The sequence below is a fragment of the Antrostomus carolinensis genome, unplaced genomic scaffold, assembly GCF_000700745.2.
Source record: "Antrostomus carolinensis isolate BGI_N321 unplaced genomic scaffold, ASM70074v2 scaffold19988, whole genome shotgun sequence".
Taxonomy (NCBI): domain Eukaryota; kingdom Metazoa; phylum Chordata; class Aves; order Caprimulgiformes; family Caprimulgidae; genus Antrostomus; species Antrostomus carolinensis.
The window spans coordinates 2573-23074 of NW_010335311.1; the positions used below are offsets into that span (position 1 = coordinate 2573).

The window sequence follows — 20502 nt, forward strand, 5'->3', positions numbered from 1 at the left end:
AATGGGTCCTGTGGGTGCTGGGAACACCAGGCTGCTTCTTTTCGCTGTGCCCGCTTGTACGAGTTCACAGTGTTTGTGGGGTTACTGACCCAGAAGGGCTTTAGAGGTAAGTTTGGTGGAGCTAAGCTTACAAGCTTTTTTTTTCTGGAAAAAGCAGATTCTGTTGCTGTCCTTGCATTAGGAGTACAGTCCTGTGTTCAGCTCCAGTGGGCAGAGGGAGGTATGGGTGCTGCCGAGGGATTAAGCAGTAGGGCAGCAGGAGGTAGCAGGAGGGCAGCCAGCAGGCAATGCCATTCCCAGCTGGAGCTGGGTAGCCCGAGTATGGGAAACTTCCTGGAGGCTTTATTTTGTTCCCTCATGGCTGTGTTACCTGTAGGACACTGTAGGTGACAGAGACATCCCATGGCCCCTGGCAAGCAGTGGGGTGGGTGTGTAGGGGGGGTACAGCTGGGTGCAGGAGGAAACACCCCACTTCCCTGCTTGCTGTCAGGGGCTGTTATGGAGAAGCGATAGCACTCAGGGTGGCAGGGCTCACCTCTGGGGACTTGCTGTGGCCATCGCCTTCCTGTGGAGGGGCTGCTTCGAAGGGAGGGTTGTGAAACAGGGTGAAGGAAAAGCAGCGGGATGGTCAGACTGCTTTTACTTTTCCGATTCCTTGTGTTTATACTTTATTAAAAGTGCATCACGCTATTAATAAAGTGCTGTGTGTTACACAACATGCTTTAAGGGCGTGTGAGAAGTGGAGTTGGGTGGGTGACACATTCTTGCCTTCCTCTCATCTGAATTTCTCCCAACAGATGCGGTCTTGTAATGTGCTTATGTTTTCTTTAAGCTGCCTTTCCAGATGTGAGTTATCCATCAAAAATAATTCCGGCAGCCCCACACCAGCTGGGCTGTCCTAGTACATAGCTGGTTTTTTTTCAAAATGTTTGATGCTTTTCTTGAGAAAGCTTGCTTTGAAAGAGCCCATTTTGGGTGCTTGTGGAGATCTTTTGGGTGTTCCTTGGTTCCCTCACAAATATGATGAGCTGAGTGTTTATGTAATCTAATAAATTAGCACAGCAGAAACGTGCTGTTTTCATGCCAGGTCTGTGAAGATGGTGGCTTCTTTGGGAAGGGACATGAGTAAAAGTAAAAGCATAAGCAGCAGTAACTGAAAATGTGGAACCTAATTTCTTCTGCATAGTACTATAAAACTACCTCAGAAGTGCCCTATGTCCATTCTGTTTATAAATTCCTCTCAAAATGAGGTTCTGGGGAGCTCTTGTTATTGTTGCTTTTCAGGCTGCTGTTCACTTAAATGTACCGTGAGGTATGAGGGGATTTTTTTTTTTTTTTTTAATTATAATACCATAGTTTTACCCTGCTTTGCAGCTGGAACAATTTTTAAGTGGAAAATTGATAAATATTTGATGGCAATTAGTAGCAGCCACAAGGATACTGAGATTTCAAGCCTAAAAATACCCATTTGAGAACAGTGGATGCAAGAACAGTATAACAGATCTGTCAAGAGACTTCAGGTCATTGAAAGGTGTTTCCTATTTTGTTTAATAAACGGCATGTAATGAAACATGAAAATCCTGAGAAGGCTTTTTTAAGTGGAGATAAACCAACTTTCCTATAAGAACTTCAGCTCTCATTTGTGTTTTTGAGAGTGTAATATTAATGCATCACTAACAAGTTTTTATGTGATGTATTTATATATATGCACTTGAAGAAATGTGCAGTTAAATAGTAAGAACTTGCTTTTTTTTGATGCATTTTCCAAGTGATATGGACTACAGTAATTGCAATATGGAATAAACACATCTTCAGGTCTAGCAGCTTCTGCACAAGAAGGGAAATCTCATATTGAAAGGGCTTAATGAAGATGAAGCCAGCAATGCTCAGTGCCATATAGACACACTGTGCGATTCTAGAAAAAGCTTACGATGCTGTAGGAAATCCATAATGAAGAATTATGGAAACACAGAATCACAGAATGTTGGGGATTGGAAGGGACCTCGAAAGATCATCCAGTCCAGTCCCCCTGCCGGAGCAGGAAACTAAATGAAATTACACAGGAAGGCATCCAGGCGGGTCTTGAATGTCTCCAGAGAAGGAGACTCCACACCCTCCCTGGGCAGCCTGTTCCAGGGCTCTGTCACCCTCACAGCTGTAAAGAAGTTTTTTCTCAAGTTTAAGCGGAACCTCCTGTGTTCCAGCTCACACCCACTGCCCCTTGTCCTATCATTGGGCATCACTGAGAAGAGCCTGGCTCCATCCTCATGACATTTGCCCTTAACATAGTTGTAAACATTAATGAGGTCTCCCCTCAGTCTCCTCTTCTCCAAGCTAAAGAGCCCCAGCTCCCTCAGCCTTTCCTCATAAGGGAGATGCTCCACTCCCTTAATCATCTTCGTGGCTCTGCGCTGGACTCTCTCAAGCAGTTCCCTGTCCTTCTTGAACTGTGGGGCCCAGAACTGGACACAATATTCCAGATGCGGAATATCGGTCAGCATGAGTGCTGGAAGAACCTTTTTGATGAAGGAAAGGTCTGGAAAGTGGAAGGGTGGGGCAGTGCTCTCCTTTCAGGTGTTCAGCAGTTTTGGAGTTTCTCCCATGGACCAGAGTAATAATCCTCATGTCGCCCACACGTGCAAGTGTGGTGGGTTCAGTTGCTTTATTCACCCACGCAGGGATGCAGTAGATGAGACACTAGATAATCTGGTGTCCCTACCGTGCTGTTGGGCAGAAATCCTGGAAAAGGCTGCAGCCAGAAGGCATTGTTTTCCCAGCAGCATTATCCCTTCCTTCTGTTTTCATCCCCAAGGGAAGAGCCTGCGGGAGTGGCTGCATGTTGGCAGTGCATTGCACACCCCTGTTTTGAGCGGTAGCCAGGGTGCTGCGCTCTCAGCGTGAGCTGGAGGCGCATTGTGGTGTGTGCCCCTTGCTGCGAGGGGACCTTAATCCATCTTTAGTGGATTCAAGAAGGAAATCAAACAGGTCAGAGGTTTGAGACCCAAACAGGTCAGTCCAGATCTAACCAACCTTAAACCTCCAGCAATTAGGAGCTAGATCCTGAAATGTTTAGAGTGACTGCCAGAGACGGAGTGCAGAGCCTTTGTCATGGGTTCGGCTTTCTGAGCTGGGATTTTTCATTCATTAAATAACAGGACGTGATGAGGATGGGAATCACAAGAAAGGAAGAAAGTTCTGCCTTGTGTCTCTGCCTTCAGAAGTAAGAGAGAATTGAAATCAAATGTCTGATCATGTTTTGGAAGCCAGCAATTCCTCTTGTGTTTGTCAGATGAGACATAAATTCTCTAATCTTTGTGTTTCACCTTCTCCCAACTGGAAAAAGGGGAAGATACATTGATTCACCTGTGTGAGTGCTATGCTGAGCAGATATACCAGTATTCAGCGATACACTGGTGCTGTACTGGTGTTGGGCTCTTGGAGACCCAATTGCAAACAGTGTGTCTGTACATGTGTGAGGTTTCTAACTTACCAAGTTGCAGAAGCACATGTAAAGACAGATTTCCCTCCTGCCCAGTGAAGGAATGATAATGCCTTTCATATGCTTGTGACTGTGTGTGTTTTATCCTTGGAAGTAACGCAGCTGTCCGAGATAGGTGCTGAATTAATTTTTACAAAGTACTTTTAACATGAAAAGTGCTGCTCTGTGGAAGAGCCAAATTTAGGTGTGAGTCCTGTGATTAAAAACTTATTTAGAATGATGGACCCAATTTTCCGGGAGATCTGAGTGTCTCCAACCCCTTAAATAACCCAGATGCTTCAATACTACATCACTTGGCATCCAGCATAAAAGTGTGTAACACCTGGCAGAACCTGGAAATTTATCTGAATTGTCATATAGCTCTGATTGAACAACTACCACTAGTCTAAAGTATTAATTAAAAAAAAAAATAAATTGTTGGATAATGTTGCCTCTAAAAACACTAAAAAAGTATTTTAAAAAAAGCTTTATTCTCATTGAAACAGAACCTGAAGAGCCTTTTTTGTCTCTGTGTTTGTTTGTTTACTTGCTTTTTTTTTTCTTAGAACTATTTTGATGGAAAACTTTCCCCTCAAGGGAAAATGCCTTGGATTGAATACAATCACAAGAAAGTATCTGGCACTGAGTTCATTATTGACTTTTTGGAAGAGAAACTTGGAGTGAATTTAAATAAACACCTCAGTCCACATGAAAGAGCTGTTTCCAGAGCGGTGACAAAAATGGTGGAGGAGCACTTCTACTGGTAAGCTTGCGTGGTGAAACTGGTGGTGTTCTTGTGCTGTCACATCTGCCCCTGCACTCCTGCCTGGATGGGAATGATTATTTTCTCTTGCAGAAAGCTTGGGTACCCGGTTATTGATCCCCCACCTCTCTTCACACTAGAAAACTGCTGCTTCTTTCTCTGTATGCTATAGTGTAAGCCAGGGGTAATTCCCCTGAAAACCTGTCGTGCTGGGTAAGCAAAGGAGTCGGGCCCTTGGCCCGCAGCTTTGCCGAAGGAGCAGCGGTGGGTGAGCTGTTTCTCCAACCTGTTTTCATGTGACCTCTGTATAGAAACAGCCTTGTTAATGAAGAGCAAAAAATCCAGATAGCTGAATACATTTGTGGTTTGGGGGGGACGCAGGGGAACAAATCCAGTGTTTGTAGTGAATCCGGAATATTGTGTTCTTACAGTTATTGATTATAGTTATTTGTGTGTGTGATTACAATGTGGATTATTGTCTTTCCTGTAACATAGGACACTCCTGTTAATATGTGTCATTGACAACACTGCCAGTTGGTAGGATACACTGTTAGTCACAGTATCTTGAGAAGCATAAGTACCTGTGTGAATGGAAAACATAAATATAACCTTGCTGGTGCTTTATGTATTTTACTGACATCTTTGAAAAGAATGCCTGTGATTTCCCCCCTACTTCACATTTCTGTCCTTTTTAAGTGCCCTTTGCAGTGTGGATTCATAGAAGTGGACATGGCATCTCGGATGCTGCATTGGCTGCTACAGCAGGCACCAGACTTTTCCCCAATAGTTTGCTTTCTAGCCTGCATTTAAGTCCTTGCTGTGCTAAGTCTTGCATTCATAATGCCCTTTTTTTTTTTTTTCTTCAGAACAATGTATGATTTAAATTGAATGCATTTACCTCCTTTTTCTTTCACCTTGTGATTGAAGATGAGCAGCAACATGTGTACATGTAGTTCTTCAAATAATTTTTAGTGTTTCCTGGGAACAATTTTAACATTCAGTAGGAAAACTTAAATGATATGGTTTCGAAATGTAATCCCTGCCTTCCAGGAAGTGTGACCTTCACCAGTTATGTACATTTGCAGTGCCATAGCCTCAAAAATCTGACTCAAGTAACCTGCAAATGTAACTTTTTTCTTTTTTTTAAAATTATTATTCATTTCCCCCCCGCCTCAGTTATTATAGCTGCCAAAGGGAACATGAGGCCTTTTAATCCTCTAATGCCCCATCTCCTTGCCTTAGTGTTGGTTGTTTTGTAGTCTGCAGACTTGACTGCTTTATATGTAACATGACTGATGACAAAGTCACACTGCTGTTGTGTCTCAGCTACAAGCCATGCTTTCCTTTGTGGAACTGTGGTATGTCCATGCAGGCTCCCTCTGAGCTGGCTTGGCACTGCTGGACGTGACATGACGTAGGGGAGCGTGGGGGACAGGTGTTGCAAACTCAGGCATTGACCCAGGGAGGTGGCATTGAAATGGGTGGACAAAGCAAGACCAAGTAAGAAGAGAGACGTGTGTGGCTGGCTGTGTATCCCTGTTGCCTTTCTTGTTTAGTCACATAGCTGAGTTTCCCCAAGGCATGTGTTTTTGCTGCAGTGTAGTAAAACACCCAACTGTGTGTCCTTGCTGTGTGGCTATACCAGAGTCTTGCTACATTGGTGAAGTCATACCATGCTGGTTCTCTGTACTAGGCAGAGCCTGAGCTATGAGGCGTCACAGTTGTGCCGCTGTAATTCCTGGATAACAACTTGTTACACCATTTTGTAGTTACACCAAAATAGCATCAGGCTTTAGCTGTGTCAGACCGTGCTTCTCCCTGACTGCATCGCATCTGTGGTTGTGGGATCCCTTCGCATTGGTCCTTGAACCTGCCCACTTCCCACCAGAACCTTGGGGTTTCTTCATGGTGTCCTCAAGTCCCACGGTGAGGAACTTGTAATTGGGGAAAGTGATCTCCTTTCTGCAGAATAAGTTTTATAAAATCAAGCCTCCAGAGCAGTGATACAGAATGTGATTCATAGCGTTTCATTGCCAGCAGCATGCAAAGTAGCTTCATCATAAATAAGTAATACTGTAGTACATTTATTGAACAGAGGGGCAAAGCGCATCCTGTGGTGTGCTGTCTCTGGATGGAGCTGATCCTGGTGGGTGCTCCCCATCTCCTCCTCCTGAAACATTTTGCTTTTGCCGAGGTAATTGCTCATCTTCGCCAATTAGTGCCTCTTAGAGGTGGAAATCGCTGCTCAGGCTGGAGTTGAAAGCAGTGCAGGGCTGTTGTGAACCGCAGCCCCGAGACACCCTGCCTCTGCCCCAGGCTGCCGTGCCTGGCAGGGGGAGAGTCAGCAAGTGAGTGAGCTTACCAATTTTAGCGCTGGGACTGGGGCATATCCGAGATGCATGAGTGATTTGGAGCTGGCACTGGAGCTCCTGTCCCTGGAGAATGCTGTAACTATTGGGCTTTTGCTATGTTAAAATGAGCAAAAGGAAAAAGCCTGCTAACCTGGATGGGTGTTGGGCCGGGTCAGCAGGGGAGAGCTGGGAGCAGACCAATTCTGTGGCTCTCGCCTCAGGTCCTGGGTCTGATGCAGACCTCGGTTATCTGCTGAAGGCTTGCCCTGGGTCACCTCCACTGCCTGCAGTGACCTGTGGGCCCTCAGAAACCAGTGGGGTACCCACAGCCATCTTCAGGATGTGTTGGGTCTTTGTTGTATCTGCAGCACGTTTGTGGGATCAGACCTCTGTGTAAGACAGGCTGGAGCATGGCGGATTCTCGCGTCCTTCTGGTGCTGGCGTGCTGGGCTGGGTGGCAGCCCCTCTTGCCTGGAGGGGTAGCAGTCACTGCCAGGTGCTGCCTGCCACTTCAGTCTCAGGAGAGGGACCTCAGGTCGATGATGCTGATGTGCTTAGTGAGAACCTACAGCCTTGAATATGCAGCTTCAGCAAAATAACCTGTTAAATTGGTTTAGCTGTATTGTCAAACACAACCTTAGTGATTCATTAAGCGTGTGTGTGTATTTATATATACATACACACACATACATACTTAACTCATTTCTGGCTTCATCTTTCAAGAAAACCATGTAAACATCACATACATGATTAGTGCTTGAAGTACAGGAAAAGCATGGTGTGAGAATACAAATGAATCTGACTTTGGTTGGTGTTCAGACTTGCCATGTATTAAACATCAAATATGCTTATAATATAGATATGTTTAAATACATCAAGCCAATTATAAGTGACGTCCTCCCTGCTACTAACAATGATGAGGCTTGAATGCCACTGGCAGCTTAAAAGCCAGTTGATCTGGGATGGCTCACAGCAGGTGAGGTTTCTACAGCTGATTATGGAATGAATTCATTATAATCCTTTCGTGTATCAAGACATTCCAGTCTGCACAAGTTCACATAGGAAAAATAACCCCCAGTTCACATCCTTGTGAGCACCTCCCCCTTGCCTTGGTGTTCAGGCAATTTGGGGATAATCAGGCAAGCCGCTGTTGATGAGTCACTTTCCCATCTCCTCTCCTGATTTATGTATTGAGGCCAAAGCTGCTGTTACATTTAGACTTCAGATTTGCTTCACCCCTGCAGCATTGCTCTTGCCCATTATTGTTTTATTTATACTCTTTAGGATTTGTACAGATGTGCTGACACAAATGGGAATGTTGTTGCTTCCCAAAATGCTCAATTCAGGCCAGTATTTAAAATAATTATGTCATTCTATAAATACTAACTGTAGTTTGAAATATATAGTTATGCTGAAGTAGGTTATGTCGACTGACAGGTTTCTGGCATTTCTGAACCTTTTGTAATGTTGATAATACTCTATAATGTAGTCTGAGCAGAGAGAGGATGGGTGGAATTAAATGCAGAGGAGCATGTTTTGGTAGGAAGCACAGATTAATGAACCTTTGAATAGAATTCTTTTAACAAAGCGATTATAAAGCCACTTTTAAAAGTGCTTTTAACTGTCTCTCTGAATCGGAGCCTGCTTTTTTTCTTCGCTTTTGCATGCTCAGAACCATATAATTTTAGAAGTAAACTCTGTGATTGTCTCTTTAGCTGCCTTAATTGCCCATGTAAATTTGAGATTTGGGACATGTGACAACTTTACTCATTCAAAGTGACAAGCAGATGTCTAAGGTTGTGCTTGATAGTTTAGCTGAAGCAGGATTACCTAAATCCTGTGTAGTTCTGCTCTTCCTGCCTTGCTGTCCTGATCGTTAAACACTTCATCTGATCTCTGCCTCTTCCAGACCCAAAGACCTCCTCCCCCAGAGCAAGCATGCTCTAGGGAAATGAATTTTTGCTTTAAAGTATAGGCTAATTAGCTTTGTGGGAAACCGTGTTCGTCCTGCCTCCGGAAATTAAAGCCATCCTGGACATGGTTGATCATTCTTGGGGCAGTGCCAGCTCACTGGTGTGGTTGAAGTGAACAATAGTTGATGGCAAGTCCATAGGGCCAAGTTATTCTTGTGTGACTGGGGTGACTTTTAAAAAAAGCCGCAGCAGTTTCTTCTCTTCTTTTTCTGTTTTGTTTTGTCTTCTTTTTCTTGTTGTCCCTCTCTGTGGCCAAGCCTGTTGTCCTAAAGCAATTGAGCTGTGTTGCAGGGTTGCTGGGTGAAGCTGGTCAGATCCATGCTGGGGAAGGAGGATCTTTGCAGCGAGACACACAGCAGTGCTCTCAGAGAGCAGGTTTTTCTTAGCTTATTCAAGTAGTAAGTAGTAATTTACAGATACAGATAGTATTTGTCATTATTTCCTAGTGTTTGCATCAAGACCAGAGTTTTTCTTCCTATTCAGAGCTTTACCTGCTGCCCAAGGGACCTTGTCCTTTCCCAGGTCTGTGAAACACAACTGTTGACACGTTCTGCTCTGTGGAGTGCCCTTATGCTTTCAGCCCAGCCTTCTTTCCATCCTTCCTAAATCCTGTGTTACCTTTGTTCCTGGAGCAAGGCAGCCTCACACCGCATCTTCTAGTCAAAGTTCATAATTCTGGAGTTCCAGTAGCTGTTTGCTCCTGTGCTTGCTGGCTTCACAGTCCCCCTTTTGTGCTGGTGCCTCTTGCTAAATCTGGCTTTGTTTCAAACTCCACTGTGCTGAAACCAGCCCAGTGACTTGAGTTGATCCATTTGTTTTGAAAAACAAGGGTTGTGCAGAACACCCCTGCTCGAAGAGTGGGGCTGATGCGTGTGAAACGTCAGCGGGATGCTTTTGTTACATTAATATTGTACAGGAGGTTGTGGAGAAACATGTTGAGGATAAAAGCCATCAGAAACATTGCGGGTGCATTTTTGTTCTTCTCTGTCCACGCATTTGCAGCAGAACCTGCACATACCTCACTGTGACAGACTTGAATGAAATAAAATTGAGCAGAAGGCCTTGTCCTGCAGTGGACAATTTTTAATAGAATTAAAAATAAAATGCTCTGTTGCAAGCATTCTAAATTTGAGCTGTGGTGGGGTTTTTTTGTTGTTTTATTTTTTCCAGCTGTTATGCTAAATATTCTCCTTTTACCTCATGATGTTACTGGTAATTGAAGTGAAGAATCTGTGGAAGCTTAAAGATTAGAACATTTGCCAAGGAAGTTGTGGATGCCCCCTCCCTGGAAGTGTTTAAGACCAGGCTGGATGAGGCTTTGAGCAACCTGGTCTAGTGGAAGGTGTCCCTGCTGATGGCAGGGGGGTTGGAACTAGATGATCTTTAAGGTCCCTTCCAATCCTAACCATTCTATGATTTTCATGGTGTAAATGTAGCTGTTTCCTGACGGCACTACTGAATTCAACTTCTGTTTGTTACATCCAGGAGTTTGATAAAATGCACATTTAAAAAAAAAAAAAAAATCACTGGAGTTCTTCAGGGGATAGTGTTTTGGGGTTTTTTTTCTTTCTTGAATGAGGTGATCCATATCAGCAGTAAGGAAATAATATGCAATTAGAGATATGTAAAATGATAAAACTGAAGTCATATTCCAAACTAAAAAAATTAAGCTCTGATCATACTGGAAATGGAACTTTTGATTATTAAGTTAATATTTAATATAATTCCATACATGAACTTGCAGCTTTTGATATTTCAACTTTTTGATTTGGCTTCAGTAGTTTATCCTGTCTCCATGATCGTGGTTTTTTACAGTCTCAAGAACATAAATCCACTTTCAGATTTTTCAGTGTGGAAGTTGCTGTGGATATAATAGACTATGAGTATCAGCGTCCAGTGTTTCTGAGACCCTGCTGGCTTTGTATGTTTGTCATGTCTATTTGAGGTGTCTTTAGCCTTTTTTCCAACATCCCTTGAACTTGGTGACAGAAGTCATATGTTGTTTTTTTTTTATATGCCAGATATGAAAAAAGTTAGTGTTCCTTTTTTTATAAGTTTCTTGAGTAGCAACAGCAACAAATCAATTATCTGTTTGTCTATGATATTAGTAAAGAACAAAAATTCATGCAGGAAACAAAAAATCCGATAAGACAAATTTTTATAAAAAGATGTTTCAAAATAGTATCTTTGCCATTCAATAAGGCTGAAATACAGCCAACAGAGTCCTTTAGAAATATACCTCTATCAAAATAAACATTTTGAAGAGAGGAAAAAAGTGCAGGAGAAAAATAACCCAATAACCACCACCCCTTCATTTTTTACTTTTTTTTGTAGAGGTTGTGTCGTTATTAGTGTCTGAGGAGAGAAGAGATCTCCTGAAAAATTACTACTACAATATTTATGTTGGGGCAGAGTTACTGCTTGACTACATTGTAGCAGTATAGAAAGCAGGGAGAACAGGTTGGTCAGAAAGATCAGTTTCTTTGTGAGCTGTTTTGTTGTTGTTTTCTCCAGGCCTGTGCAGTCTGTCATCTTCAGCTGATAAATCCTTTTGACACTGCATTTTGTTATGCGAGTTTAGCAGAATTCTGCAGCTCTTATTTTGTATTTCAGTGTGAATCTCATTGTCTCCTGAAGTGAGTCCTGATTTACTGAGAGAATAAGCACTGGGCAGTCTGCATAAGTATTGCAAAGTCAGTTTTCTCTGCTGTCACTCTTGAGTTCCATCAGGGTCTGCTCTTTGCTGGAAACTCCCTGTCCCTCAGGGCAGTGAGTACTCAGCGCTAAGAAAGCTCCCCACCTACCCTTTGTGCAAGTCTGCAGGGTGACCATGGGCTCTCTGGGTATTGCACTGCTGTAACTTACTTCTGCATCCTTCTAGGACTTTAGCCTATTGCCAATGGGTGGAAAACCTTCATGAGACACAAAAGATGGTTTCGCTTTTCGGCCCCTTCAGCGATTTGCTGAAGTGGATCCTCTGCCACCTGACCAAAGGGATTGTGAAGCGGGAGATGTATGGCCACGGCATCGGCCGCTTCTCGGAGGAGGAGATGTACACGCTGATGGAGAAGGACATGCGGACTCTGGCAGGCCTCCTGGGTAATGTACACCGAATTATGCACCTTCTCTTTGTTCACAGCCTGCTGTCTGCAGGATGAGATCGACCATGAGTGCTTCCTGGCCACATGATTATGTACACAAGTAATCTCGTTTTATCAGTAGGCAGAGTCCCTGCTGCTGCTGTCACTTGGTGCCACCCTTGCTCTGGCAGGGACAGTGTTTCTTGCCCCGCTGTTTGCTACCAAATTGTGTCTCTGGAGGGGTAAGCAGTTTTCTTCTCTGAGTGCTGGATATGCATATCTAGAGGAGCAGAACATGACCTGTGATTCTTGGAAGAGCATTTTGCTATGTGAATTTAGGAAAATGTAGGGTTTTGTTCTGCAGACCAAAGCTCTTATTTATATTTTGGGAGGGCCTCATTTTTTCTTCATGGGACTCATGGCTGTTTGATGGGTCATTATGAGGCTCCCGTTTGAAAACCCTTTGCAGGTGTTACTTTGATGAGCTGGACTTTGTTGTATTTGGTAGGTGTTAGCAGTTTTGGGGCAGATTGTTACTTCTTTTGGGCTTGTGTCTCTCTTGTGCAAGGAGCCAAGAGAGATGTATCTGCTTTGTTCCTTGTTATCACTTTAAAGAGGTGGCTGAGTGGAGGGCAAGAGGGATGCCTTCCTGCCCTCTGTTCCAGAGGAAGGACGTATTGCACATCCTCTAAATAGGTAAGTGTGGAGCGGATGGAGGGAGTAAGGTGAGGAGAACCCAGCAGAAAGCAGAAACTGAGTGCTTGCTGAGAAAGAAGGAAGAGAGATGCTTCTGGACTTCCAAGGTATTTATTTTGGAAAGGAAAGTATTTTGCAGAGGACCTAGATGGGGCTGCGTAGAGTTTTCTGTAACCTTGTTTTCTGAAACAAACCTGCAGAGTTGCTGGATTGGGAGCGGGGTGGAAAACAGACACCTGATGCACGGGCACAACGGGCAAGGAGGAGATTTGTTGACAGCTCCTCTTCTGTCAATGCTTTCTCATACTGCATTTTGTTTGTTAACAAATTAGGTTACCTATTCTAGTGCCTCTTCAAAGAAAACCTGGATTTGGAGCTTAAGAGGTCCCTTTTCTTTCTGGGGGAGAAAGGAAGGGAGTAGCTCATTTTAGAAGAAGAGGTCTGGGCACATCTGCTGCAGAGCTGTGACCAGCTCGAGGTGCCCTCAACTGTGGGGTTACTGTTGCCGTAGCTTTGAGGTTGGCACTGTATGGTTCCATGTACCATGCACAGAGGACCAGGTTTGGCATGGGAGCTGGAACAAGTTCAACCTGTGAGCTCAGCAGAGTCCCCTAGTTCTGGGTAGGCAACGCTGGCAGGCTGAACAGAGCTGCAGTGGATGTGTCTGTGCTCAAGTCTGCCAAGAGTAGATAGACATAGCCTTCAAGAGAAGACTGAAACACGTTCCTGAGTAAAAGCCTCTTGGTTTCCTTATTTGCTTATTTCTCTCTGTCTCTGGAGTCTATGCTGACACTCAGGTTTGTAAAGTTTCGAGTTCAAAGGGGTCATTAAACCATCTAGACAGATCTCTGTGAACTGGACTACTCGGTTGCTGTCTTGAGGCCTGTGTCTTTTTTCTGGCTGAAGCATGTCTTTCTAGAAGGCACCCAGTTTTAATTACGAGATTTCAGCAGGTGGAGGTACCACCACTTTCGTTAGTAATTGGTGGCAGATGTTAATTACCATCAAAATCTCTTCAAAATCTCTGTGTTTCACATCACAGTTTGACTGATTCCAGCCTGCAGGCAGATGCTCCTCCTAGTTCTTCTTCCCTCCCTGGGTGGCTAGGGTCATCTCTTTGTGAAGGTAAATGCTATAATCAAACAGTCTCTTACTTTTGTTTTTGATGGGAAAAATCACTGCAAATACTCAAGAATAAGGTGTTTTCTTCATTTTTTTAAATCTATATATATATATACATATATTTTATCAGAAAAGATTTTATTTTTACCTCCAGATTATTGAAGAAAATGTTGTGCCTGGTGTACTTCAGAAAGCCTTGATGGGCATCTGCTGTATTCCTCTTCTTTTACTACATTACCAGCTGAATATGTTACACTTTTTTTTGTCTTCCCCTCTGAAATGGATGTCAGATTGGTCAGTGTGCAGTTAGGTGCATCGTTGTATTTGCCCTTTTGATTAATGGTGTGTTTGTCTGCTTTTCTGCAGTTGCCTTAATTTCTCATTAACAGCAGCATGCTCAGGTTTTCTCCAGCCAGCTGTTTATGGTTGGGTCTAGTAACTGCAGCCTTCAGGTGGTATCCTGGGATGGGGACAGGAGGTGGGATGAGGGCTTCCAGCCTGACTGGAGACTCCTGTGTTTCACAGGGTGGAGGAGGAGGCAGTCAGTTAACCTGCTGCCTGCCCAAAAAACCTTTGTGAGATTCCCCTCCACATACATGTGCCCATGTATCTTCGTAGAAGAGGAAGCAGTTGGGATTTGGCTGTTAATTAGAGGGCAGTCTTAAGAGCTGAAAAAGGATACCTATCACACAGAGTAGCTGCACATACAAAACTGCAGCTGTCAGTCATCAGGCATATCAGATTAATGCTCCCCATTTTATAACATAAACCATTCACATGGGAACAAGAATAACTTTGAAATTCCAAGAGCTGCTTCCAGAGAATGATAACTTGGCAGCTGCCAGGTCTTGGGACACTCATTTTGACATTCCTAGTCACATCTTGGATGCTTTTTTCCTTTCTTTTTCATTTCTGAGAATCCTTTTTCCTTCTCCCATGTACCTGTTTCCCTAACAGACTCCTCCAGATCTGTTATAAACATGGAAATTGAAACTAATCCTCTGGTGATGGATAGGCCTTCCCTGTTGATAACATCTTGCTCTCTGTTCTGCAGTCTTTAAACCACAGATGTAATTTCCTTGTTTCCTACTGCCTGGTAGTAGTGTAAGGAAGTGGAGATAACTGGGCATATGAACTAGCAATATATAAAAATACACATTTTGGTAATTATTGAAAAGCTGCAAGTGAGTGAGAGGTGCCTGTAAATCTGATGCCTTCTCAGCTGTCTGCCTGCCTCAGGCTTGTGGGTAAATAGGGATTTTGAGCAGGAAGTTACAGGGCAGCAGCTGCCTGAATCAACTTTGGAAAAGCATTTGATGTTTAGTGGAGGGCTGGGATGCTCAGAGCTGAAACACAGAGGTGGGATTAACCTGAACAGGAGCCTCTGATGCCAGTTGAAATGCCCTGCAGCCGCCTGCATGGGCTGTATGTGCTGCTGTGGAAGGGTGCAGATCTCCCTGGGTGTGTCTCATAGATCTGTCTCTTGCTGGGGTTTCTTGACCCAGTGTTGAAGTAGCTGCTTTTTAATCCTCTGGTGCATGTGTTCATAAATAGCAGAGCTCTGTGCTCTCAAATCCCCGGGCAGTACATGTTTGCTCCAAGTCCAGTGACCAGGTGGTTGCATTTCTGTTGGATTGGCCAGGGGATGCAGGGAGGTATTTGAGTTTGTTAGCACTGTGGCAGCTGTGATGTGGGAAGCGCTCTGTTATCTGGCATAAACCTACACACTGAGAGATGATGTCTGGTCTGTCAGAAAGTCTTCTGGAAAAAAGTTGCACTGGAAGTTTTGGGAACAGATTGGAACTGGTAGAAGAAAATGTGCATGGGGTTCATGTTATGCAGCGCAGGGTGACCTAAAACCAGATTTATGGTTTTATGGAACCACAGCTCTATTTTCCTCCTCTTCCCCTTTGTTTCCTGAAGTCGTGGGGTGTCTTGCCTGGGGAACCACTCGGCAAAAGAGTGGGATGGTTCAGCCCTCACTCGCTGCCTGCCTTAGTTGTAGGAAGATGGAAATGGCAGTATTACTTCCAGTAGTGCCAATAAATGGCAATATTATTTGATTCTATGATTCTGTGATTTGAGCAGCCTGGTCTAGTGGAAGGTGTCCCTGCTCATGGCAGGGGGGTTGGAACTAGATGATCTTTAAAGTCCCTTCCAATCCAAACCATTCTATGACTCCCAGCAGAACATCATTATGGATTGAGTCTCAGACCCAGTTGTATGGTGTTAAATTCCTAGTGTTGGCATATAACTGTGGTTTGGGGACCAATTTTTGAGCTGTGTTTGAGATCAATGAATGCTAGACATCGCGTAAATACTGAAAAGACACACTTACCTGTATGTAGTTTTCAAACAGTAGGTTGATGCAATCGTGAAAGAGCTGGGGAGAGTTAACTCTATGTTAAAATTACACGTGACAGGCTAGAGGAGGTGGTTGTTCCTGGTTACTCCTGAGCGCTACTTTGCTACACTATAGTGCAGGGAGAAGGCAGCATCCAGTTGTTCTTAGAATTTGCTGCATTTTACTGCTGGACATTTTTTCTAAACTCACTGAAGAACCCTAACATTTAATAACCTGCTGAATTACAGGAGCTTATATTGAGCGGGAGAAGAATGTCCTGGGGAGATGGGATAAGTGGATTTGGAGAATGCAATTACATACCATGTTTCACAGAGTTTATAGCACTTTGGGCCAAGGCAGGGACAGTGCAACCATCTAACCTGAGCTCTGCTGTACCACGTGTTTCACCTGCGTGCCCTATGTGCCGTCTTTGCTCCACATCTTGTGCCTGGGACGCGGAAAGGAGTTTATACTGGATGTTTCTTTGCAAATGGTGGCTTTAAAATGTGGTTTTCTTCCCTGTTTTAGGTAGTTATCCATCTGTTTGTGCTGTGGTGGCCACTTAGGACCATCATGGCATTGGGGTGCCCAGAGTGATAAGCAGAATAGCAGTGTGGAGCAGACATGTCCCTCCTCTGGACCAGGCCAGTCCCAAGCAGCTGCTGTTTCACTTGCCTGCCTGTGTGCCTGACATGCCTCTGCTTGGTCCCTGCCAGGAAGAAACCAGCATCTGGGGATGGGAACACCGCACTGGTGGTGTGTGAGAGGACCTGTTCGCTCCTGCCTACAGCTGTGTCCTCCTCCTGGAGATACAGGTCATTTCTGAGCAGTCACTGCCAGTCTGGTGCCTCGGTTTTATCCTGAGCAAACGGGGGGAGAGGAAAGCTTTGGGTATGACTTTCCTTTTTCACGTGATCAGATGAGTAGCCTGAAACTGGATCTACATGCATGAGAGATACAGGGTCACCAGCTTCCTTCAGCGGCTATATTAATGATTTTGGTGCAAACCCAAAATAGTTCAGCCACGGATCAAAGGAGAAAATCATTCTTTCAGGCACCTGCTGGCTGCAGAGAAGATTTTAAATGCAGCAAAACTAGTGCGTGCTGCCAGCTGTGACGAGCAGAGGAGGTTGCTTGGCCAGTGGTAACTCTGTAATTGGCCTGGTTATAGAAGTGGTGAGCACAGGGGAAGCTGCAGGAATGGATCTCACCAGCTGAACCGTAGCAACAGCTTTTGAACCATACTCAACATTGAATCTCCATCTTTGAATGAGCAAACCTTTTCAGCAGAGTGATTTCAGTGAAAAAAATTGCTAAAGATATAACCAGGGAAATGATTTTTTTTTTATTATTTTTTAAACTGGAGAGAGGTGACATCCAGTTGAGAAACATTTGGTATTGTATTTGCAGGTGACAAGAAGTACATTATGGGACCAAATGTTTCCACTGTTGATGCCACTGTCTTTGGGCATCTGGCACAGGCAATGTGGACACTACCAGGGACTCGACCAGAGAGACTAATCAAAGGTAAGAAAGCTGAAGTGAGCTCTGATGGAAAAACTCCTGGTGGCATTTGCCTTGTTTAGACTTGGAGCGCCTTGTAATGACATTTGAAGACTGCAGCAGCCCTTCAGCTGCATCACAGGCTGTTCTTGCCTTTGATGTAGCATTTGTATCCTGTAATGCTGCTTTCTCTTAGAGTTCTTGTTTGTTTTCTCTTAAATGTTCTACATGGTAATTGTTTCTATTCCTGTACTTGATGTTTTCCCCATTTAACATGTCAAAGACTGAATGCCTCTGGAGAATGAATGCTGGGTAAGGTATGAGAAGACAGAAGTACGGCCATGAGCCAAATTCTGATGAACTGAGTAGTTCCACTGACGTTAGAACCGCAAATGCTATTGCCCCACTAAAATTATGGCCTTTGCTGTTATTGAAGATGCTGGGCAAGGAAAAAGTCCAGCCTGACTTTGGAGTCACTGTGTTTTTGCATGAATTGGAAACCAACATACCCCTCCCCTCCACACTTTTTTTTTTTTTAATTCTTTTCTTCTGGGGTGTTGCAGCCATGTGGAAGTATCTTTGCATCCGTTTTCAGAATAAAACCCCACAGTATGAAAAATGGGAAGAGCTAAGGAGGAAAAGGGTGTAAAATAGATGTAAAAGGAATGAATCTGACCTGTAGATCTACTCTGTGCAAGAGAGAGCTATTAAAGCAACAGTTAGGAGATGTAGACTTTGCTCATTATTAAAACTTTGAGGAAAAAATACTTGAGAACATAAGTATTGTCTATATAGTTCTTCCCCATGATGTCTGGGGAATCATGGATAAAATTCTAAAGGGTCCATGGCTTTCAAGAAGGGATATTATGTTGGTGGAACTTGTCTCGAATGAAAATGAATAGATAGTAATAGATGCAAATACCCAAGCAGTGTGGATGATTCTCTGTACCCATCCCCCTCCCTATGCTATTGTGGTTGCGAGTTTCACATACACATTCCTGTTAATATGCTATTATCTCTTTATTCTTTGAAGACTTTTCTCTATGTGTCAACATAAGGCTTAAGGTACTAAGGCTAAGAACATTAGGGGTGAGACTGACCATATAAAAACTTCTAAAATGTGAATTTATCTTGCAGACAACGGTGCCCTCTGGTGGTGGAAACCCCAAATTCACTGTGTTTTAAGAGACAAGAGTATTTTATAGATAGGATCAAATTCTGTCTTTAGAAACCAGGTTTCTGCAAAATAAGCAAGAGTTTCACTATGAAAAAACTTAAAATATTAGTATCTGATCTTGATTTCTTTCTGTAGAGGTTGAATTTGGGATAGTTATTTTGCTACATGCATTTGTGTCCATTCCAGTGTAACCCTTCTTGTTGTATGTAGGTTAATCATACATGTTTTAAGTTACATGAAAGTTACAAACAGAGCCTCTAAGAGGATTGATGGGATCTTGGAATTTTGAAACCTCTTTGGAAAGAACCTGCAGAATTTGTTTCCAAACAGTGCTAACATGTTTCTGCATCAGCAGGTGAGTCAGAGCATTGTTGACTGGATGTATTAACTGGAGTCTGTTGTGCTGTGTCGCAGGTGAGCTGATTAACCTTGCTATGTACTGTGAAAGAATAAGGAGGAAATTTTGGCCAGAATGGCATCATGATGATGACAACACTCTGTATGAATCTGAGGACAGCAGTGAAGCAAGCAAGACGTACTCCCCTTTGCAGGACTTCAGTTTTTATTCAAGGACAGAAACATTTGATGAGGAAGGGAACAGTATTTCTCAAACCCCTGACACAGATTACACTGGACACTCCCTCTTTGATTCGGATGTGGACATGGACGAGTACAGAGATCACGAACAATGCAAGTGATGCATACAAGCATCTTCCATCTTGCAGACAAGCTGTTTCTTGGGATCAGTCTGATTTATTTTCTCTTCCAGGTCAGGAAGAGGTTTGTACCACTTTGGAAGAGACCGTTGTGCTTGATTCATCTGTCATATGCTACCTGGACTATTTCAACCTTATTTCATTTTGTGTAACTGTTCAGGTGGAGCCAAGGTAAACAGTTACTTAAAACACGTGTTGGCAAACTGGAGGTCCAGAGGGCAACAGGGCCTTTCACTCTGCGTTTTTGTTCATGTTCAAAAACAGATCCCGCAACCAGATTGGACAGATCTCTGGGAAGTGGAGCATTTGCCAGAGCTGGTTTGTGTTGATATCTTATCTTTACAGGAACGGGTTGAGAACAAAAATGGAAGAAGCATGACTGGCACACCTTTCTCCCGTGGAAGAAAATGATTGATGCTGTATTGATTTGGCAGAGTTTCAGGGGGATTTTATTTGACAGATACCCACACTCTGACTGCATATGTTAATACTATACAGTGTCTGCAGGAAAGAACTGCTCCTAGTTCTTTAGGAGACAGTCAAGGAAGGCAGAAGGAAAACATTCCTACAGAAAGGAGCTCTTTATTTTTTCTCATTCTTCACAGAAGGTTGAAATTGTTACTCTAGAATATTTTTATTGGGAAGGGAAATGTCAGTTTTAGTGTGTAATCTCCCAAACACTCATCTGGAATGTGTGTTGGCCAAAGACTGCCTCAGGCATCTAAATTTCTTCTGTGTTTTTGAATTATTATGTTTTTACTTCCTGCCACTGGCTGCTATTGGTAGGCAAGGCTAATGAATTGGGATTTGTTACTAAAAGTCTGGTGCATCTCAGCAGTGGGCACTTTGTGCTCTTTACCAACAGACATGTCAAACCATGAAGTTTCCAAGGGGATTTGGGGTATTTCTAGATGTGGGATGTTGTGTGAATGCAAGATGTGTGGCCCAGGCAGTGGAGTGCTTTAGAGCTGCCTAGGAAGGTGTGTCAGTGGGTGCTGGGTACTGTGCTGGCTTACGGTGCAGTCCCTAAAGCTGATGCACGGGAGACAGTTGGGATAGGACAGCTGCATCAGCACTACCATCTGTGGAGGTTTCCAGGTGCTGAAAAAGTAACCAGAAGGGTGACCAGAGTTGATTTTTAAGGTGCCTTTGCTAGCACATCCACGAATCTGGAACACCAAATCCAGAATGATTGCCCAGCTGCTGACATTTTTCATGTTTGTCTCCCTAAATGGGGGTTAGAGGTGAGAATGAATCTGTGGGATTTACTCATGGCTTTGAAGGTAAGCATGCACGTCA

The 20502-nt window shown here is 43.7% G+C and overlaps 1 protein-coding gene across 1 annotated transcript in view; it reads left to right on the forward strand.

The window, feature by feature from the left end:
* The window catches only part of FAXC (failed axon connections homolog, metaxin like GST domain containing), a 21872-nt gene extending 2403 nt beyond the window's left edge, over positions 1-19469 (forward strand). The window contains exons 2-5 of the mRNA XM_010174511.2: positions 4045-4241; positions 11447-11664; positions 17218-17334; positions 18902-19469. Of these exons, the coding sequence (XP_010172813.2) occupies positions 4045-4241; positions 11447-11664; positions 17218-17334; positions 18902-19185 (816 nt within the window). The 3' untranslated portion in view covers positions 19186-19469. The remainder of the gene's footprint in view (positions 1-4044; positions 4242-11446; positions 11665-17217; positions 17335-18901) is intronic.
* The last annotated feature ends 1033 nt before the right edge of the window (positions 19470-20502 follow it).